Source organism: Orycteropus afer, unplaced genomic scaffold (assembly GCF_000298275.1).
Source record: "Orycteropus afer afer isolate SDZICR_OR568_19922 unplaced genomic scaffold, OryAfe1.0 scaffold00082, whole genome shotgun sequence".
Classification (NCBI taxonomy): domain Eukaryota; kingdom Metazoa; phylum Chordata; class Mammalia; order Tubulidentata; family Orycteropodidae; genus Orycteropus; species Orycteropus afer.
Genome location: NW_006921669.1, coordinates 10,110,121 through 10,133,855, shown reverse-complemented (window position 1 = coordinate 10,133,855; position 23,735 = coordinate 10,110,121). Strand labels below are relative to the sequence as shown.

The 23,735-nt window shown below is 41.7% G+C and overlaps 1 protein-coding gene across 1 annotated transcript in view; it reads right to left on the bottom strand.

The window, feature by feature from the left end:
* Positions 1-1,016: 1,016 nt before the first annotated feature.
* ATRNL1 (attractin like 1) overlaps positions 1,017-23,735 on the bottom strand; it is a 664,967-nt gene continuing 642,248 nt past the window's right edge. The window contains exon 28 of the mRNA XM_042781046.1: positions 1,017-1,175. Coding sequence (XP_042636980.1) covers positions 1,017-1,175 — 159 coding nt within the window. The remainder of the gene's footprint in view (positions 1,176-23,735) is intronic.

Here is a 23,735-nt window from a genome sequence, read left to right as displayed (position 1 = left end):
AAAAATCTCTTAAGCAAATTTCTTAGCTTATAAGGTATAAAGTCGTGGGTCTTCCATTTTTGTGTCTGGATGAACACAAACCAGGAGAGTGAGGAGCAAGGTCAAAGCCAACTAGGGAACCAAATAAAGATTAAATAAGCAGGTGGTGACTTCATCTTCATGTCTTGTTCTTGGTAAACTGCCCGATCTCTAGTACTTTATTTTATGCTTAAGAGGAACTGAAGAAAAAAACAGATTTGAAATCACCCTTGCCCTCAAAAGCATCCCTTCCATGAAGACTTGGAAAGAGAAAACAATGAGGAGAAGAAAAATGAGAAAATGTAAGTAGAAGGAACAGACATGTGAAAGAGATTTAAGTGCAAGGATTGAAGCACAGGCCACATTCAGCACTGAGCATGTTTACAATGCAGACACTATCACAGAATCAGAAGACTTCTAAGAGGATACTTACCATTACACCAAAATTCACATCATGTTCTCAACATAGAACATGAAAAATCAAAGGCAAAGGCTGGCTGTGCCCATCGGAGGGGAGGGTGCCCTGGCCTATGAACCATCTTGTCTGGAAGCAAGAACCTATACTGAGTATGTTGAGATACCTGCCTCCAGCTACCCTCCTCCAATGCCACTAACATTCAAAACACACAAGTAATTCCCTTTAGCTTGGTTCCACAGTCACAAAGCCAACTTCTGATTATATTTATAATTTAGCATCCCTAGGACTTGCATACTGAAAGAAAAGAAGCTGGTCAGAGAGACAAGCCCTTGTTTGTCCTGCTTGTGAAATTTCTCATTGTCGTTATAACAATGCATTGGAGTGTCTGTATATGAATATACACACATGTGCATATTACTCTAGTCTATACATACACACAGATACACAACTCAATATGTGTTTATGAGAAAAATACCAGCTAGCTTGCTTTTATGGCAATGTACATATCAAGATATTTAAGTAAAGGTTTGTGTTCTAATAAAATTTTACCGTGCTCTAAATTAGAACCGTGTGAAGGTCTTTACTGTTTGCTTAATTGCTGGCAGCCTCTGGCGTTCATCGTACCTGACTGCCCCGGCGGTGGGGCGCCCGACGATCCCCGTGGGAGACAGAGAAACACCGTCAGTACAGCAGCTCTGTTCCCAGCACATGGTTCAATGGCTATCGGCTTGGGTGCTCCCTGAAAAAGAAAACGTGTTTGATGTTTGTATATTTAAGATGCTGCTGCAATTTAACTTTCACCTTATCTATGTTTCAGTCAGCTAGCTGGTGCGTTCCTAGTGATGGGACACGCCTACAGGTGTCATTTTAACACCATCTCCTGGCATAGAGGACAGGTGCAATAGGCCCACATTTGCATGAATGGATGCATTGCCTGATATTGGACGTGCAGTTTTTGAACCACAAACTTATGGAACTTTGCCTAGATAATGAAATACATATTTAATAACAATCCACTGAAACACAATAAATAATATGCCTTTAGGAATAAAATGACGATGATGGTAATTGTAATAAAAACCAAAACTAAACCCACTGCCATTGAGTCGATTCAGACTCATAGTAACCCTAAAGGACAGAACAGAACTGCCCCATACGGTTTCTAAGGCTGTAAATCCTTATGGAAGCAGACTGCCTCATCTTTCTCCTGTGGAGCAGCTGGTGGGTTAGAACAACTGACCTTTTGGATAGCAGCTGAATATCTCAACCACTATGACACCAGAGCTCCATTAATAATAGTAACAGCAACTATTTCATAAATACTTACTATGGATTGCTTATTGTTCAAAGTGCTTTATGTATATTAACTTATTTAAATATTAGAACAACCCCAAAAGATGAGAACACAGAAGTAAGAGGTGAAACAATTTACTCAAATTCACCTACGAAGAAGTGGCAGGTGAAGATTTAACCTTGGGCAGGCTGGTTTCAGAGTCTATGCTGTTAACCACCACACACACAATCTGGTGTATGATATGTGTGCAAACAATAAAAACATGCACTAACACACACACATAAACATGCATACAAAGACACACGTGTGTGCATATGCTCACAAAGGCACAGAGATTTGTCTTCAAAGACATTATCATCTTTAAAATAGTGAGAATATCATCTTAGCCTACGAAGGTGATTTTGGCTGTATCACTCAAAGAGTGACAAGTGAGATGTGGCAGAAATAGCAAAGGAACATCTCCATGGGAAGGCCAACTTAACGGAAGAAAACAAACACTGCTGCTTTCATTATTAGAAGAAATGATTTTTTTAGTCTTTTTCACTACTACTATTTGAACTTTTCAGAAGATATACAGACATATGTAGTGATTCACCTAGAATAGTTTTAGAATATTACAGTTTTCAGAAAGTTTAACGAGGCATTAAAGATAAAATATATCCCCTTTCATGTAAAAATTAGACTGAAATTTCTGGTGACAATCATTTTATGTGGTTATAAAGGATTTCTTCTTTATAGCGACATAAATCTCAGGTTTTAAAATTATCCCCACACAGACACATTTTGGAAGTTTTCAATATAAAGGTGAAAGTGGTCATGGTGGCAGAAGCTCAGGGTGTAAAAATACCCCAAGAAAATGCTGTGAGCCGTGCTGTGATACTTGGATAGAGTTCTATGATCCATGGTTTCACATGGTAAAGCTACACTTAATTTAAGACTTAATTCTTTGAGAATTTTAAGTCAAAATCAGCATTAGTCCATGGATATTCTCCAATGATGTAAATATTTAGAGAATGGGCTTGTCATATTCCAAGGCCAAAAGGAAAATACTATGAACGTTGTATTTCTAAGCTACTAAAAATTATTTTAATTTAATAAATGCAAAGTGCAGGTAAAGGTCAATTGATTAAAACATAGGGACAGAAAATAAAAGCAATTCAAGGCTTATATGAACAGAAAGGAAAACCAATTCAGGGTTCCCTGATGGCTCTATTTTAGAAATATCCATCCACGAAGGAAGCAGTTAATACTGTGGGGCAAGGTTTTCTTTATGGCGTTGTTTTCCAGCTCCCAATGCACTAACTGGTATTCTTCAGAGTATCCAAAACCTCATTAAAAAACTTAATTGTCAAAATTAGAACAGTAAAATTTTATGACTTACATTGATAAGCCATAGAAAAGGCGATTATGATACTTCTATTTTAAAATCAAATTGAATGACAACTTTGCCTAATTTAGCTATAAGAATTTTCATAAAAGGATATTAGCAAAAAAATATGAATTGTTTATATATTTAAAATATTAGTGACTTGACACAGCTCTTTGACACTTCTGGCAGGAATTCACAAAATTTTCAAAATTATTTCCAAAGAGTTTTGGGGCAAATCTCAGTTTCAATATGGGTTTTGAAATAAAAAAGAGAAACAAGCCACTTCATAGCACTTGAATTTTGCAACAGAAAACTAAAAGCCTTACAAATGATAAAATTTCTGCTACCTGAGGTTTGTCAGTTGTTTAGCATTAAACACATAACCATGAATCAGAACCATTTCATAATGACATAACATGCTCAGTGAGCGGTACAATTCATCATGCATTTTCCATGGCTGCCTGTGAAAGAGATAAGGTCTGGGTTTGTCTGCCCACGGCACTCAGCAACTGTGGTTCCCTTCTCGGCATTGAATGTTTGTTGTTCCATAGGAAGCGGGTGTTAGACCTGGCCAGGAAGCAGCGCTGACAATTACACAATTAGCCATCCTTGTCTATGAAGCTCATAGCGCTGTTACGAAAGAGTTATTTTGTTCACCCTAGTATTTTCTAAACTCTTATCTTTAAGTTCTCATTTTGAGGGCCAAAAATTCTATGTTAAAGTGCAGACAAGACTTTCCATTTTTCAGCCATTAAAAATGAACAATTTACCAGAGAAACTTCTGGAATCATAAGGAGTTTTCAAGACTACGTGAAGCTCTTAGTGACACGTTCTGAAGGTGAGGCCAGCCATTGAAGCCCAGGGTCTCTCCTGGGAATCTGCTGTCCCAAGAGTCACTGGCCACTCAGTAATGGGCAAAGTTGGCTGTTTCCTCTTCCACGTACCTTCGCAAGTGTGAGTTAGTGCAGGAATGAATGATTTGCTTCTAGAAACCACACTGAGACTTATCACTAAAAATCCTAACCCCAGCAGCTGAGGATTTAACAGAACAATCAGCTACCCTTCTATTACTCACTACAATACGTCTTAGTTCTCTAGTGCTGCTATAATAGATACCAGGAATGGGTGGATTAACAAACAGGAATTTATTCTCTCACTGCTTAGGAGACTCAAAGTTCAAATTCAGAGTGCCAGCTCTCGGGGTTAGGTGCAGGCTCCTTGACCTTGGGCTCTTGTTCCAGGCCCACTGGAGCGAGCTAGAGGCTTCTCCTGCCTCATGCAGCTGCTGGCTACTGAGGCTGATGAATCCAAGATTGACAGGTAAAGTGGCATAACTCCAAGATCAGCAGGCAACACAGCAGGCCACTGGTTCAAGTCCAGGAGCTAGAGATGAAGACTGGCCAAAGGCAGGACCCAAAATGTGCCAAAAGCTAGAGCCCTTTCTCAAAGCTTCTCCATATATACTGGAAGCAGCCCACACCCCAAAGGCAGCTCTCCTTCGACTGGTTAACTGCTTACAGCAGATTCTACCATGGCGATTATTCCAGTCTCATTATGGGTAAAAACTACAACCAGCTGCCAAGCCACTCACACTTGCAGCCTTAATTACCACACAATATAAGCAGGGTTCAGTTCAATAGATCTGAAAGGTAAAAAAGTATTCCTTACTTTCTTAAAAACTTCCAGTGGTCCCAAAATAGAGCTGAAAATGCAAACTCCTTTAAGACCCAGGTGAGTAATTTAATAATAATATTAACATGTATTTATTCAGTGCTATGTGCCTGGTAAGGATCTCTGGTGGTGTAGTGGTTAAAGCACTCAGCTGCTAACCAAAAGGTCAGTGGTTAGAACCCACCAGCTGCCCTGTCGGAGAAAGATGAGGCATCTGCTTCTGTATTGCTCTGTTCTGTAGGGTTGCTATGAGTCAGAATGGACTGGTGGCTGTGGATTTGGTTTGGTTTGATGTGCCTGGTGCTGTGCTAGATACTTACGTGGGTTGAATCCATACAACTCCATGACAAAGGGACTAAGTGACTATCATACCCATTTTGCAGATGAAGAAATGAGATCAGAGTGATTAAGTAATTTAAATAAGGCTATGAACCTAATAGTTGACAAATCCAGAATTTGCATCAATCCAGGCAATTTCCCGAGATTGTATGCTTACCCATTGTGCTATGCTGCCTCTGACAGGGAAGAAGACTGGATTACCTACTGGAGTAGGATAACAGAGCGTGGTGGACACTGTAGTAAACTGGAGGGTATATACCTTCATGAAGGACGTTGTTGTTGTTGTTATGTGCCGTGGAGTTGGACCTGACTCATAGTGACCCCTCCTTGGGTTTCCGAGGTGGTATCATTACAGAAGTAGATTGCCCAACCTTCCTTCCAAGGAGTGGCCAGTGGGTTTGAACTGCCAGCCTTCTAGTTAGTCTTAGTTAGTGCCTTAGGCACTATGCTACCAGAGCTCCTTGAAAGACATTACATTTCAATGATTTTCAAATATTTTAATTTCAAATATTTTTGAACATATATTTGATCCAAAATTCTCCTGAAGGATGCCAGGCTCATGTGTCAACCCAACTACCAAACTTTATCTCCTCTTAGTCTTTACCAGTCCCATGTTTCCTCAATGTAACTTTTTACTGCCTAACAACTATATCCAAGGGTTCCAGAATCTGTATCTTCTAGGAGTTCCAGAATTGTATCTTTTTACCCATAATCTTCTCACTGTCAAAGAGATCCTTCCCTCAGGTCTCTAACTTTGCTAATCTTATGTATCCCTCAAAGACAACTTTCATGTCACCACCTCCATGAAGTCTTCCTTGAATGGAAGTATTTAATACCCCCCTCTTTAGTTGTGTAACTGTACCTCTTAGAGTTTTTCATTTTCTACATTACATGACAGTTGGGTAAATGTCCGATCTCCCCACTGGAACATGCTACATGAGGGCTGATCTGTATTCTTACTTGTCTCTCTAGCTCCGTATGCACTTCTCCTCTCTGAGATCCCCAAGCATTTCAAAGTCTTGATGTTTATTATGCCCCCCATTGGGCTGATGCTCCACTAAGACAGGCATCATGTTGGATCCTGGTCTGTCTTATCTAAGGCATCTACCAAAGTGCACTGCATATGGCTGGTGAATGAGTAAGTGAGATGTCATAGGGGCACACAGTGAGATAAGTGGTAAGGCATGACTCAGTTTCTATCAAAAAGATGAATATCAAGGAAAAATATAATAAAAGGATAATAAAACATAATAAATCAACATTCATAAAGGAAAAATAATAATATTGTATATTGTTGTTATGATCCACACAATCAAATGCCTTTGCATAGTCAATAGGACACAAGTGAACATCTTTCTGTTTACCAGTGGTGGCGAAGAATGCTGAAAGTGGCATGGACTGCTAAAAGAACTAACAAGTCTGTCCTAGAAGAAAAGTGGCTGGAATGCTTCTTAGAAGTCAGAATGGCCAGACTTCATCTCACCTACTTTGGTTATGTGGTCAGAAGGGACCATTCTCTGGGGAAGGATATCATGCTTGGTAAAGTGGAGGGTCAATGAAGGAGGGGAAGGCCCTCAACAAGATGGATTGACACGTGGCCGCAGCAATGGGCTCAGGTATAGTAGGGATTGTGAGGCTAGCACAGGACTGGGCAGTGTTCATTCTGTTGGACATAAGGTCACTATGAGTCAGAGACGACTTGATGGCACAAACAACAAAAAAACAATATTGTTGAGTATTTACTATGTGGCAAGTGCTGTGCTGAGCCTTCTGTATGGATCACTGTGTGTTATCTACATAGCAACTCTATGAGGAGGACACTGGTACTTTCCCATTTTATACAGATGCAGAAAGTGAAGTTCAGAGAGGTCAGGTAACATTCTAGGGTAATACAGGTAGTGAGGGGGCAGATCCAGGATCAGAACTCAGAGCTGATTCTGATTCTAGAATCAGCTAAAAAAACTGCTAACAACAACAGTAGCAAAACATAGTTTAAGAAGCCATGGATAATCTCTTCTCTGTTTAACTATAAATAGTAGAAACAGACTCGGGCTATGAGTTATAAAAATTATGGACTCATATTTGCCCCATATCTGACCAGGGCTCAGTACCAGAGTTCTAGTACTAGCTCTGCTATAATGTAGTTTTGTGATCCGGGGTATGGCACTTGGTCAGTTTCACCAAAGGGAAAATGAATGAATAGGTTGGGTAATTTCTAGGGTCCTTTTCTGTTTTAACATTCTGTGACTATAAAATATGGGCAACTTCCAGAATGTGTAACATACCAATGTCTAATACTTCATCTAAGTACAGTGAAGTTTGAGATTTCCAATGCTTAGTGTGTGTGTGTATGTAATTCCCCCCCACACACCCCCGTTCAGGCACTTTAAGTGGCACATCTAATTTTTAAAGAACATTATACCACATGATGAATACATCACATAAGACTAAATGGCCACCATCGCATGCCAAGAAAGCAATTAGAAAATTGAATCAAGGAATTAAGGATTAATGTGGGTATGTTATACCTGTCAGCAGTAATAAGTGTTTTGACAAGAACAGAATAAAGTCTGACAGTATGCACAAATACTAATCTGATATATGAGTGAAATATTAAAAATGCAAACAAATGCACATTAATCACGCTAACATTTCTCTACTAAGATGCTTTTCATGCTATTCTTATCAGAATCCATCTATAAATAAAACGCAGTCGTTTTCAACAGCTTGCATGACTTGGTATTTGCAGTTTAATGAGTGTTTATATTGATATGAAATCTAGTTTTTAGTCACATTAATAAAATGGAATTAATTTACTGAGCATCAAGTTAAGGCAGTCCAGTGGCTCAGCGCACAGCATCAAGTTAAGGCAGTCCAATGGCTCGGCTCACAGCTAATCAAGGTGCTGATCCCACAGGATCCACAAATCAAGATTCCAGATCCCAAAAAGAGACTCTTTGCTCCCACTGTTTACACGTGGGAAAAACGGAAGTGCAAGTCACTTTTCCCCCCTTACTTACTTTTTGCTTTGTAAGAAATAATAAAGGGAAAAAGGACATTAGCTGGCTTTACCCAGTAGGAGAAGAATTCATATTTATAAAAGAAATTAAGGCGATGGACACTTTCAGAAACAGGATTAAACTGCATTGGAAGCAAGTTCAAAAAGAATCAAGTATTACACATGGGACTGGGTATAGGACTAAAGCACCACATTCACAGAACCGGGATGCTGCTCGTGAGGTTCTGAAGACATTCCAGGGGTGCCCTTCATTTTCATACAGCATCAAATAGCTTTTTTTGTTGTTGAAATGCCTCCACATTCAATCTGTTCAATCCTTCTCCCTCTCTCTGCACACGCACGTGGATACACACACACACACACACACACACACTTATGGTGCATATCTATAGTGTCAACATCTGGCTTGGTTGGGTTTTGCTATTATTCTAATTGCATGGTTATGATTTGGGGAGTAGACGAGGTTGGGGTATGGTAGCAGCAGTCTCTCTGCCTATATTTTCCCAGGCATTTAGGTCCCAGAAAGTCGAATGCGGACACTACGATCTCTTTCTGAGATATTACGTAACCATGCTTTGTCCTGCGTTGGTCAATAAATAGGAATATTAATAGGACGTAACTCTGAATAGATTACCTTCAAAAGTCAGTTGCTGATGCATTTTTTTATTTGAAATAGAAAATCTATTCAATAATCACTGTAATTAGAGTTTTAACAGCCTGTCATTTTCTCCATGCTGCACTGTAAAAAGCAGCATAACCATTCGACTTTACGTACGAATTTCAAAACTGGGCCATTTTTCTTACCTCCAAAAGGTTGAGACAAATGCACCTGGCCAATCAATTGACTTCCCACCTGTTTTCTGCCCAGCCCTTGCTTTGGTTCAGGTTAGTGCATCCACCGAGACTGCATGCCAAGGTCTGCTATTTCTGAATGATCAGACCCAGAACTCTCCTCCCCCAGGAAGCCATCCTGGCTCATCCTGAGCCACTCTAGGACTACACTGTTCTCCTCTCAGTGATTAGGAGAAAGTCACTTTTCCTTTGGTAACCACTGAGAGGAAGTACAACATAATGGTTAAGAGAACAGCCTCTGGCAGCCTGGGTTCAAGGGCCTGCTCTCTCATCCAAGTGTGGTCAAATCACTCACCCTGCCAGTGTCTCAACTTTCTCATCTGTAAAATGGAGCTAAAAACACCTTCCTCATACTGTTGGTTATGAGGACTTAAGCAGTGTGCGTGTGTGCGTGTCTTAGAAAAATGCTGAGAACGTACTTGTTGTTATGTGCCTTCGAGTCGGACCCGACTCATAGCAACCCCTCCTTGGGTTTCCGAGGCAGTATCACTACGGAAGTAGATTGCCCCATCTTCCTTCCCAGGAGCGGCTGGTGAGTTGGAACCGCCAGACTTCTGGTTAGCAGTCAAGTAAGTGCGTTAGGCACTATGCTACCAGAGCTCCTGAGAACATACTAAGTACTAGTAAATATCGGCTGGAGTTCCTGGGTGGTACAGTTAACACACTCACCTGCTAACTCAAAGTTTGGTGGTTCAAGTACACTCAGAGGCACCTTGGAAGAAGGGCATGATAATCTACTTTTGAAAAGTCAGCCACTGAAAACCTTATGGTGCAGTTTCACTCTGACACACATGGGGCTGCCATGAGTCAGAATCAACTCAACAGTCACTTTATTTATTTTTATTATCAGTTATTATCACTATGTCATTTTGCCCAGTCGCACTTTGGAATTGTTCTGTTTCTTCAGAAGAATATACTCAATTCAAAGTAAGCTCCTTGAGGGCAGGGGTGATATTTTAAAAATCTCTGACAATGGCTTGAAATGAATTGATTGAGAAATTCAGTCTCTAAGAGAGAACTGTTGATGGTCTGTAAGATGCCCAGAGCCCTGGGGCAGCACCTTCCGGGAGTATGCTAGAGGATGCTAGAGTGTGCAGAGGATGACCTGTGCAGTTCGCCTGGTAATAGGGAGCGTGGGGGTTTCTAGCAGAAGGGAGAGCATGAACATGGAGGTGTGAAGGCATGACGATTATTTGGGAAACTGCTGGAAGTTAGTGTGAATGGAGTCTAAGAAGGGATCAGGAGGGCGGGCAGCAGGCCAGACCGGAAAACCAGGGTACTCCAGGAAGTCCAGGTCCCTTGTCAGCCCTTCACACTCTTCCTGGACACGACTGGGACTCTCAGCACCTCGTCAGATGCTCAGATGACCCTGACAAGGGCGGCACGTAGGGGGTCACTGTGCAACCTTCCTCAGCACGTGGTGCGAATCATCCGCAGCAGACACCCGCAAACCTTTCCCTATCCGGGACTCACAGTGCTCTTTTTCCAACGATTGGTAAAATCTGTTATAGTGAGTCAACTTTAAATTAAAACACTTATTTCTAGAACTTTCACCATAAAACTAAATCAAGAAGCACTGTGAAAACTAGCTGTCAGCAGAAAGAATGAAAGTGCAGCTTTGGCAATATTCTTAATGAGGAATCAAATGTTAATAGATCCCACATAATAAATGACTCTCTGCTATGATTATTATACCAATCACAGACTATGATAAGTAACAGAAGTAAGGACCCAGCTCTGAATGAGAGAACATATTTGACTTGTTACAGATGTGTGGAAGTAATTACCATCCAGTGAAACCTGCCCGGCTCTCCGAATGAATCATTCTGGATGGAAGTTTCCCAGAAAGCTAAACATTAATCCCACAAGGACCAAGACTTTGCGATTTGAGGGCATTTTTAATAATTAAAACAAAATTGCTTAAAATCCATCTCTCTGCTTCTCAGCCACACTGTAATATCCCACTGCTGCCAAGTCGAGTCTGACTCATTGTGACCCTACATATATTATAGTGAACATTGTTCAATATTGTGTTAATATTCCATAATCATCACTATGAATAAGAGTTTTCATGATATGTATAAGGCACCAAACCAAAAAACCAAATTCATTGTCATCAAGTCAATTCTGACTCATAGAGACCCCCACTGGGTTTCTGAGGCGGTAAATCTTCATGGAAGTAGATTGCCCTATCTTCCTTCCGCAGAGGGTCTGGTGGGTTTGAACCACTAACCTTCTGGTTAGTAGTCAAATGCCTCAAGCACTGCACCACCAGAGCTCCTCTGTCTAAGGCACATGGAGTTGCAAATGTAAGTATGAATAAGGATGTCTCAGCCTATGCCCTGTTGTTGTTCTGTGCCGTCGAGTCGGCCCCGACTCATAGCGACCCCTACTTGGGTTTCCCAAGCAGTTATCACTACGGAAGTAGGATTGCCCAACCTTCCTTCCGAGGAGTGGCTGGTGGGTTTGAACCGCCAGCCATCTGGTTAGCAGGCAAGTGTCTTAGCCACTATGCTACCAGAGCTATGCCCTAGGGATTTCATTTCTTTCTTCTTTTTTTTTTTTTTTGAGAAGTCCCTGATGCCAGTTTGCTTGTTGCTAATTTTCCCTCTTTATATAAAAATAACATAACGATTACAAAGCTGCCAGTGGGTAACATGGCTACTTTTCTGCAAAACCCATCGATGACGCAAAGATTGGCACAACCTTTGCAAGGGGTCTCCATCCTCCACAGTATCTATCACCTTTCCTGTTGCTTTCAGTTCACTGTGACCCATGAGCACTACTCAAAGTACAGCCTGATTTCTCCATCACCAGTCCTATGGGTAACAGGCAAATTCCTGCCAGCTTGTAACAACTCTCCTGTGTCTTGTGAAGTTTCCACAACAACGGCTACAGAGTAGCCTTTCTAATTTCAAGAATTCTGATAATAGAATTTGGAAGCAATCTTACTATGAAGCCTAGATATTCTTCCTCAGGTCCAAATGACTTGACTGCAAATGAAACTCCAAGCCTCAATTTTCTTTAAGCACTCCTCTATATCCAATTTGTCACAGAATTTCAAATTCAAGCATCTTTAAAATGTGTATCTAATTGCCCCCATGAACAACTGTATCCTCTGCCATGAGACCAGAAGAACCAAAGGGTGCCTGGCTACTGTGACTGAACGTTTTGATCAAAGATTCTATAGAAGAATCCTGACCAAAAGGGAGAAAATAAAGAACAGAATTTAAAATTCTCATGGACTCCAGACTTCTGGGGGCTGGATGAAACCCTGAAACTATTGCTTTGAGACAATCTTTAAACCTTAAACCAAAAATCGCCTGTGAAGTCTTCCTAAAACCAAACAGTAGTTTAACTTAACTAGTAGAGAATGTCTGCCTTGGGCATTAGTAACTCTTTTAAAATCTATTTGGGATCAAATTGAAAACAGAAACTTGAAAGATTAGAAAAGACCCTTAGGGAGTATTGAGTTCATGTTAATGGCAGAGGAACAACTCAAAGAAGGAGGGTGAGAATGGTTGCACAACTAAGAATGGAATCGATATCAGCAAATTATACACGCAGAAATGGTAGGATTGGTGTATGTATTGCCCTGTATATTCGCAACAGAAATGTGTGTCTTTGAGAGCTTGAATAGTGCTATCAGATAGAATATTATCTCCATGAAACCTTATGTCCTATGCCAACGCAGAATCAGATTCAGGGAATCACACAGATCCACATGGCAGTATGGGCTGTTAGGCAGGAGGAAAAAGCAGCAACCTCAGCAAAAACAGAGCTGCTCTCTGTTAACATGCTGTTGCCAAAGGGCAGGGCAGCCCTTGGAATCTTCTAAGCCGTACCTGGCTCTCAGCGATCTGTCGCTGAGAAAGTCTATGGCTCTACTAGCAGCTTGTCCTCACAGGCTTTCCAAATGACAATTAGCACCATATACAGAGCTACTCCTTGTTGGGTGCCTACTGCTATGTTTCAGGATAGAGAGGTAGTCAAATATTAAAATAGAGGCAGTAACAGAGCAGAAAAAGGGAACGGGGTCAAGGGCACACATGGTGGGCTGCATATCCATCGGAGGAAAACACCTGGAATGGTTTCAGATCTTCAGCATCTCCATGTAGCATGCAGCTACGACAATTCTCCTTTGGCTTGTAGTAGCAGAAGCAGTTCCCACACTGACTTTAGGAAGTACACATTTCATCTGTCCCCGAACTTCTCTCTAACAGAGACGCAGGGTCAGGCAGTGAAGCCAAGGGCAGTGAGACACACGCTAAAATCAAAGAGGCAGATCAACATGTGTTGATGTGAAAAAGGTATATTAAACACAAAAAGCAAGATACAAGACAACGTCTATGGTCTGCTCTGACTTGTATTAAGTTGAAAGAGATATATACACATAAACATGTCTGCGGTTGCTGTGGTCGAGTGTCACAGAACTACCCCTTTGCATAGAAAATTTCCAAAGAAGAACCAAAAACCTGGTAATAGTGATTATTACATGAGCAGAAGGCTTGCTTTTTACTGAATCCCCTCTTGAAATGTTGGCATTTTTAAAAACCATTACATATATTCCTTTTTCAGTGATTGAAAAAAAAAGGTAAAGAAAGTCTTAAACTAAACCCAAACCAAAGTCACTGCCATCAAGTCAATCCTGACTCATAGCCACACCCTTGGCTTTTCAAGGTGGTAAATCGTCATGGAAGTAGATTGCCCCATCTTCTTTCCATACAGCAACTAGTGGGTTTGAACCTCCCACCTTCTGGTTGACAGGCAAATGTCTTAGACACTTTGCTATCAGAGCTACTTAAACAAAGGCTTCAAAAACCAAACCAAACTCACTACCATCGGGTCAATTTCGACTCATAGCAACCCCCATTGGGTTTCTGAGGCTGTAAACATTTATGGAAGTAGATTGCCCCGTCTTCATTCCACAGAGCAGCTGGTGGGTTTGAACCACTGATCTTCTGGTTAGCAGCCAAATGCCTTACCTGCTATGCGCCACCAGAGTTCCTTAAACAAATGCTTCTAAACCAAAACAAACTCACTGCCGGCAAGTCGATTCTGACTCATAGTGTCCCACACTGGCTTTCCGGGGCTGTGAATCTTTACGGATAAATGCCTTACCCACTACACCACGAGAGCTCCTTAAACAAATCCTTAGTAGGCTTTAAATTGAATATCAATTTCATATGGTTCTTTCCCTCCCTCCAACTTTGTTTTTGTTAATCATTGCAGGACAGTAAGGAAGGCTTACGTGCCAAGATCTTTTCTTATTTTTCCCTCTCATGTGCTTCCATTTTCTTAGATCCAGTCATAAACCCTGGGGCTAGTATTCCACTGTATGTGCATTAAATTTGGAACCCAGTTTCAAGTTTAGACTTTAGACCATTGTGGAAGGGATGATAACTGATTAATGCAAGTGGAGGAAAGTTCAGGGGCAAAAGCCATTAAAAAGATACATCTGCTACTGAAAGCTTTCTGCTTACACAGCAAAGAGAGGAATATTTTATGGATGAACATGCTTAGAAATGGTTCCTAGGTGTACTCTTGTGTTCGTCTCTGTGTGTGGCCTGGGAAGCCGCTTTGCCTGCTAGCAGTCTCACCAGTATTTGCTGGGTTAAATTTTCCTTAATTTTATAATTAAGTAGATGACTAAGAGGGTTAAAAAAAAAAAAGAGAGAGAGAAAGGAAAGAGCATGGGCAGAGGATGCTACTGGAAGGATAGCAGGGCCATGGGGTCCTCACAGTCATCTCAGCCATGCCTGGGCTCTGCGGAACCCTTAGGATAGGACTTGTTGCCCCTGTCCACGACCTGCCTGACGTGTGGAGTCCTGTGTGTAGACAAACATAATTTATTCGCATAGCATCCCTTTTGGGCCTCTTCCCCAAACATCTGATCATATGAACTCAATAACCTCATCAGAGCTTGCTTTAGAAAATGCTGTATGTAAAAGTGAATAAAATCCCTCTCCAAATAGTTTTTTCCCCAAAGCGCCTTTTTTCAGAATGACTGAAAATTAATGGCTGAAGTCTCTGTAATAATACTTCCCTGGTCTTACTCATGCTGCTTTATCAACTCTCTCTTCATCCTACTAATTATCTAACAGATTAAGCCTTCCGGGAGCCTTCCGTCACTGGGTGTGGCCCACTGCACACATCCGGTGCACTATGTTTTCTTTAAAAAGGACAGCAAGTAAATGAAAAGAGGCAAAGCACAAACACAGGTACCACCAGGGAGGGAAATCCTGGCTGTTTCCTTGCTCGGTCTCCCTACACAAGCCAACTCTTAACACAGTGGCCAGCATGTGTTAACTGGCTGCCATCTTTTTCTGTTGTTTTGGGAATGATCATGGAGCATAATACTGAAACTGTAACCAACCTTAATTCCTCAGAACATTTCCCCTATTCTGGGGGCCTTCAAATTACTTTCATTTGAGAAATAAGCCTCCTATCATAGAACATGGCATAGGTAACCCACCCAAAAGTCAATGGGAAAATTCACTTAAGGTATCATGATCATTAAAAATGGATGACATTCATAAAATAGGAAACTGTTACAATGAGTGCTCCTTCGAATGCAGACATAGTACGTATTGTAGGTCAAGTTCTCTAGGAAACTGACTGTGAGACTCCAAGCTTCGTGTGCAGCAGACTTACTGGGAAGAGCCCTCGGGTATGGCCGTGGGGTGAGAGAAGCAGGATGGGCAGGGGAAGAAGTTGGTCTGGGAAGCAGCCTGAGTGGGATGACTCTTCAGACAAGGGGTTCAGGCCCTGGGACCTCCCCATGAAAGTGGGCTGCCTCTAGGGAGGCGTCATAAGCTTCTGTGAGGCAGCTTTGTTCAGCAAAGAGCTGTGAAAATGAGAGGCTCAGCCCTAAAGGAGGAATCTGGGTAGCACAGCACAGATGCGCTACAATATTCGTAATTCTAAAAAGGAAAAAGAAAAAAGCAAAATCCTTTGGCTAGACTCATACATCCTACGTTATGGGATAGGTCAGGTTATCGGACCTCTACCTATACTTTTTTTTGCTCACAGGATTTAGTGAAGCTGCAATATTACTGTCATCACTCAACTTCCCATGAGAATGCCTGCTCTTCAGGACTATAGCTTTCCTCTTTAACTCTCCTACCTTGGCTAGCAACTCTCTGATGATATTTCTCTTCAGAAAAGGGCACAAATTATGATCTCAAGTCTTGACTCCATGGTTAGGCTAATACTCTAAAGAACTGAGTAAGCATGACTCAAAAATATTTTATTCTTCTCACTTTTTCCTCAGACGACTCAATGTATCTTATTTTCATTAAGTCCTGAAACTTCCAGAGAAAGAGGTCATCCTTCTCTTGCATGCAGGCACAGTGCCAGATGGGATGATTAAATGATCTCCCAAAGTTCCGTGAGGAATCAAAAGGAACGGCAGAGAACACACCAATTTTTCTCTTTCACTGCTAAGTCATACTCTCTTTCAGGAAGCAACCAAATTACATCACTCTTTTTTTCTAATAATAATAACGGAAGGTTATTATTTATTGAGCACTTACTATGTGCTGGGCTGCTGGGCAGAGAGAATAATTGAACTAAAAAGCAGTTGCTGAATATTAGGCTAAGTGCTAATACACACTTCAAGACTCAAATATTTTCTGATCCCAGAACATGATGAAGTCATGTTTGGTTGTAAACACTATTACCACAAAGGAGCTCTGGTGGCATAGTGCCTAAGGCAACTGACTGCTAACTAGAAGGCTAGGGTTCAAACCCACCAGCCACTCCTCAGAAGGAAGGTTGCGCAATCTACTTCCACAGTGATACCACCTCAGAAACCCAAGGAGAGGTCACTATGAGTGGGATCCAACTCGATGGCAGTAAGTTTTAATTAATTATAGTAAGACAAGAAGGTGCACACCTGGGTGAAATTTGTAACCCTGATAACGAATGCATGGTACAAAGCATCAGGGTGATGTATGAGGTGACAATGTTGTAGTTCCACAGTACAGACATTCCATTTGAGAAAGAAATAAGGTTGATTATCTCCTGTTACAGATTCCCAGCCTAGCACTAACTACATGTCTGCTGGCAGTCTCATTCTGTTCAAAGGAAGTAGGAGCTTGTATTACTACCTAACTTAACTAGCTGAGGGAGGAGCTCCCGTAGCATAGTGTCTAAGGCATTTGACTGCTAACCAGGTGGGTTTGAACCATCAACCACTCCTCAGAAGGTTGGACAATCTACTTCCGTAGTGATACCACCTAGCAAACTCAAGGAGGGGTCGCTATGAGTTGGAACTGACTCGATGGCAGTGCATTTGTTTTTTGGTTTTAACTACCTGAGAGTTTTATTTCTTAGGATGTAAAAGGAAAAAGAAGCCAATATTCTAGTCTGGTTCTACCAGCAGGAAATTGTACAAGAGTATGATAAAATCTTTCAGAAGAGTGACCATGTTATTTTAGAATTTACAGTACTGGACAAAAATAATTCAGTCATCCCACAGGCACTTTTTAAGTACATAATTTGAGCCAAGGCTGTTGCAGGCACTAGGCATAAAGCAACAAACTAGATAGGGTCCTTCCCCTCATGGAAAGGAAAGGCTACTTAAAAAGGAGATGAATATGTAACATAACAAGGAGGTATAAGTGCTAAGCAGTATATTAGAGACGGTGAAGAGGGATCACGAGTGGTGAGAAGTGCTATTTCAGAGAGGGGCAGCAAGGAAGACCTCTATGAGGAGGTGAAATCTAAATGAAGTAAGGAGGGGAGCCATGTGAAGACCTAGAAGAGTGTTCCAGGAAGTAGTAATAGACGACAGAAGTCCTGAGAGAGGAATGGGAATGATGCATTCACACACCAGCATGGCCAGTTGCCTTGGGGAATGTACAAGGATTTGTCAAAGTTGTAGTCACCAGGTTAAGACACAGGTGTATGTGTGTGTGTGTGTGTGTGTATGTGTCTGTGTGTTTCAGCCTCATTTTGCTGGCCAGGTGCATGACTGGAGCAGACAGAGCACTGAATTGAATTTAACCAATGTTATATCTTATCCAGGTAAGTATGAGAAAACAACGGAGGGAGGGAGATAAAAGCATGAGTGTTCAGGATATGTGTGTGTGTGGGGGTATATGTGTGCATAAAAGGAAATGTAAGTTAGGTACGAAGAACCGTAAGGAGATGAGGGAGGTGATCACCATTGAACAAAGTGGTAGCATTAACTGCAGGTCTCAGCAGATCAGAGAATTTTTGGAGTAGAGGGTAATAGACTAAGGGAGCTGGGAATTCAGGGGGAAGGAATCAGAAATGGGATGTATGCAATTAAGTGTTTGGAAGCAGTGATGGGACAAGCTTCAAAGGAGCTACTAGAGAAGCACAAACCCCACCCCCAGCTCTAATGGCATAAGGGCTGTGGGAACCTCCACTTGAGAGAAGTGCAGAAGGTTCCTCAGGGAACAACCTGGTTTCAGTTAGTGCAATTAGGTCAGAAAAGAAGAGGTCCTGGGCCTTATGGAAGTGAGACAGGTATACTTAAGGTAGCAGGTTTTTAAAAGTTCTGCAAAAATAATCCCATTGCTAGAGAATCTAAAGTAATATGGCTCAAGGACAGGAAGCTTGGAACATGAAATCTAAAATACAAAAGAATAAAGATGGGAAATCATGGCTGAAAATTTCTGTTGGGATAGAGGTGAGACGAGCCAGAGTACAGAAGCCCAGACACAAGAGGCCAACTCGAGGAGTAAGTTCTGAGAAGGGAACTGAGGATGCAGAAAATGCAGGGATAAGATGGACATTGGGCTCCTGTGAGTGTAGTAACAGCACTTTATTTAACTCCAGATAGAAAGGTGGTTGGTCACTGTGAGTTCACTGTGGTCTAACAGTGAAGTGCTCCAGGGGTGGGGCAGAAAGTCAAAGGAGAATCAACCCACAGCCAACTTTGCTCCATAGCATCCCGGACGTCTTAACCACAGGGGTGACATCTCAGACGTGAACACAGTGGAAGGGCAGGTCATTGCTGCTTCTGACCTCTCACTATGGCTTGAAAAGAAGACACATTTTATATTAGGAGTTAAAGAAATTAAAGTACAGAGGGAGGTGCCTTAGTTCCCTAGTGCTGCTATGACAGAAATACCACAGGTGGGTGGCTTTAACAAACACATTTATTTTCTCACTGTTTAGGAGGCTGGAAGTTTGAATTCCGGGTGCCAGCTCTAGGGGAAGGCTCTCCCTCTCTGTCGGTTCTGGGAGAAGGTCCTTGTCTCTTCAGTGTCTATTCCTTAGGTCCTTGGCGACCTTCATGTAGTATGGCATTGACCTTCCCCATCTCTGCTCACTTCTCTATGCCTAGTCTGCACTTTTTATCGCAAAAGAAATCGACTCAAGACATACCTTTATTAATGTTTCGTTGTTGTTAGGTGCTGTTGAGTAGTCTCCGACTCATAGTGACCCTATGCACAACGCAAAATACTGCCCAGTCCTGTGCCAGCCTCACAATCCTTGCTATACCTGAGCCCATTATTGCAGCCACTGTATCAATCCATCTCACTGAGGGCCTTCCCCTTTTTCACTGACCCTCCACTTTACCAAGCATGGTATCTTTTTCCAAGGATTGGTCCCTTCTGACAACATGACCAAAGTAGGCGAGATGAAATCTGGCCATTTTCGCTTCCAAGGAGCATTTCTGCTGCACTTCTTCCAGGACAGATTTGTTCGTTCTTCTGGCAGTTCAAGGTACTTTCACTATTCTTCATCAACACCACAACTCAAAAGCATCAACTCTTCTTTGATCTCCATTATTCACTGTCCAGCTTTCACATGCATATGAGGCAACTGAAAATATCATGGCGTGGGTTAGGTGCACCTTAGTCTTCAAAGAGACATTTTTGCTCCTCAGCACTTTAAAGAGGTCTTTTATAGCAGCTTTGTCCAGTGCAGTATGTTATCTGATTTCTTGACTGCTGCTTCCATTGGTGCTGATTGTGGAACCAAGTAATATGAAATGTTTGACAACATCAATCTTTTCTCCATTTATTGTCAGCTGCTTATTGGTCCAGTTGAGGGTTTTCATTTTCTTTATGTTGAGGTGTAATCCATATTGCAGACTGTAGTCTTTAATCTTCATCAGTGAGTGCTTCAGGGCAAGCAAGGTTGTGTTGTCTGTATATCACAGGTTGTGAATGAGTCTTCCTCCAATCCTGATGCCATGTTCTTCTTCATATAGTCCAGCTTCGGATTATTTGGATTATTTGCTCAGCATACAGACTGAATAAGTATGGTGAAAGGATACAACCCTGACACACTTCCTTCCTGATTTTAAACTATGCAGTATGCCCTTGTTCTGTTCAAACAACAATCTCCTGGTCTACGCACAGGTTCCTGATGAGCACAATCAAGTGTTCTGGAATTCCCATTCTTCTCAATGTTATTCATAATTTGTCATGATCCACACAGTTGAATGCTTTTGCATAGTCAGTAAAACACAAGTAAACATCTTTCTGGTAGTCTTTGCTTTCAGCCATGATCCATCTGACATCAGCAATGATATCCCTCATTTCATATCCTCTTCAGAATCCAGCTTGAATTTCTGGAAATTCCCATTCAATATACTGCTACATCCATTTTAAAATTATCTTCAGCAAGATTTTACTTGCGTATGATATTATCTGATAATTTCCACATTCTGTGGGATCACCTTTCTTTGGAATAGGTACAAATACGGATCTCTTCTAGTCTGTTGCCCAGGCAGCTGTCTTCTAAATTCCTTGGTATAGCCACTGAGTGCCTCCAGTGTGGCATCCGTTTGTTGAAACATCTCAATGGGTATTCCGTCAATTCCCGAAGCCTTGTTTTTTGCCACTTCTTTCAGTGCAACTTCAACTTTTTCCTTCAATACCATTGGTTCTTGATCATATGCCACCTCTTGAAATGGATGAACATCGACCAATTCTTTTTGGTACAGTGAGTTTGTGTATTCCTTCCATCTTCTTTTGATGTTTCCTGCATCATTCAATATTTGCCCATAGAATCTTTCAAAACTGCAACTCAAGTCTTGAATTTTTTCTTGAGTTCTTTCAGCTTGAGAAATGCAGAGTGTGTTCTTCACAGTATTATACTAATATGGTCTCATTAACATAACAAAGAAAATCCTACTCTCGAATGGGATTACAATCACTGGCATAGTAGAATTTACAACACATATTTTTTGGAGACACAATTCAATCCATAACAGGGGTAAAATTAAGTCAGCAGTTCGTTTAGAATAGTGATTCAAAGCATGGACTCTGGAACAATGATGTTGTTAGTTGTCATTGAGTTGATTTCCAGTCATGGCAACCCCATGTGTGCAGAGTAGAAAATCCAAAGGATTTTTAAGGCTGTGGCCTTTCAGAAGCAGATCTTTGGACCTGTCTTCTAAGGTACTTCTAGGTGGGTTCAAACTGCCAGCCTTTCAGGTAGCACTCAAGAGCACCCTTCAGCCTCTCTGTGGAAGGAAGATGGGGCAATCTACTTCCGTAAAGATTTACCGTCTTGGAAACCCAATGGGGGTCGCTATGAGTTGTAATCGACTTGATGGCAGTGAGTTTGATTTTTTTGGTTTAGGGAGTCCTTGGAACAATAGTCCTTGATTTAAATCCTGTCTCAGCCACTTACTGTGTGAACGTGAGCAGCATTCTTAACTCCCCTTGCTTCTGTTGGCTCATTTGCACCATGGCAATAAATAATAGTATCTACTTCATAAGGTTCTTGTGAGGAGTAAATTAGTTACTTATAAATCAGCTATTGCTATTTTGTTGTGTTATTTTCAATAAGTATATTTTTCACAGTCTATTTTAAGCAGCATTTTTATTATCTGAATCACTTTTTCTTATAACTTAGCTTAACTCTTCTGATTTGAGACAGACTAGCCCAAGGACTGACAAGAGACTCTGCTGTGACACAGACTTGGAGAAGCTCTTGCAGGAAGGTTCTAGACCCAGCATACTGTACCAAGCAAAACTAAGTCTGAGTTCCAGCATCACCACTTACAGATTGCATCACTGAGGCAAGTACCATAATCTTTCTAGGGGCCAAGTTACTTCAGCTGTAAAATGAGAACAATAATAGTACCTATAACTCAGAGGGTGTCTGCAGTGGGTAAAGCAAAAGCCCCTCTTGTACTGTGTGGCATAGGGGAGCGAGGCAATCAGCGGTGGCCATATTACTCTTCAGCCCTTGTTTTCTCCTTAATTAGGAGCTCTGGTGGCATAGTGCCTAAGGCATTTGCCTGCTAACCAGAAAGCTGGTGGTTCAAATCCACCAGCCACCTCTTGGAAGGAAGGTTGGACAACTTATTTCCATAGAGATAGTGCCTTGGAAACCCAAGGAGGGGTCGCCGTGAGTTCAATCAACCCAATGGCAGTGAGTTTGGTGTTTTTGTTTGTTTGTTTTCTCCTTTATTAGAGATACCTTTAACCTGCCTGCTTTTAACAACTGAGCACCACACAGTCTTAGCTTGCTATTTCAATTTCCTTTTTTCTATTTTCTTACATGTCCTGAAGGAATAAATAATAATAATAAAAAAGATCTCACTAAAATGAAAGACTGCGGCATAAAAATACTCGTGGTGGTCATTTTCTATTTAGAAGGGAATTACCTTGGTACTTAACTGCATCTCTCGACCATAGATCTTTGTACGTTAAAACTGTAATTCACGTTATTTTCAGAGCTGGGGCAGGAGCAGCCAGGGGTCAATTGTCAGATGAGAGTCTGAAGCAGAGACCAAGCTCTGAGAATGGGTGTATTTAAACAAGCAGGGACAGTATAAGTATAAAGAATCAGAGATGGAGGAAGATAATTGTGGGTATGTAAATAATCATAATAGCTATTTTTTTGAGTGCCCAATGTCTACTTTTCCTCTGCAAGGTAAGTGGAAGAGTCAGGACTTGACTCAAGGCCTGGCTGATTCTAATACCTCACCTCTTTTCCCCCTCTCCATATTGGTATCTAGAAGCTACGAGCTACCACAAGAGACAAACACACGGCAGGTCTAAATTCAAGGCTCAGATTCCAGAGATTCTAGGAGATTTGAAGGAGTGGAAAAAAGAATGCCCAGTTATAAGGAAATGTAGTAGGAACCTCAGAATTCAAAGATTTTCCTGTATCTCCTTCAGCATTGTCTCTCTTTCTGGTGACAGGAATCAGTCTTCCCAACTAGTCATTTGAATCTCTGCAGGTGAAGGAATGACTGGTAGCCCCTGCCCAGGAGGGTCCACAAGGGCCGGAGAAAGCACCACCAGCTACTGGTGAGAAAAATCCCACATCCCTCCTGTCCTGGTTATCTCGTGTGCTGCTCTAACAGAAAATACCACAAATGGACGGCTTTAACAAATAGGGATTTACTCTCTTACAGTTTGGGAGGCTGGAAGCCCAAGTTCAAAGTGCCAAGTGCTAGGGGCTGGGTGAAAGCCCCTCGATCTTGGGCTTCAGCTCTGACTCACTGAAGCTGGAGGCTTATCTTCACTCAGGCAGCTGCTGGCTGCTGAGACTAGTAAGCCCAAGGTTGACAAATAAAATGGCATAGTCCCAATATTACCGCACAACATGACAGGCTACCAGTTCAAGTCCAGAGACAGTCCCAAGATTGGCAGGAAACATGGCAGGCCGCTAACTGAAGATTTGGCTACATGCGGGGTCCATGTGCCAAAAAGCTGCTGAGGGCTTTCTCAAAACTTCTCCCTATATAGCAGAAGCAGACCACACCCCGAAGGCAGCTACCCAGCTGCTCACAGTTGTTGTTGTTGTT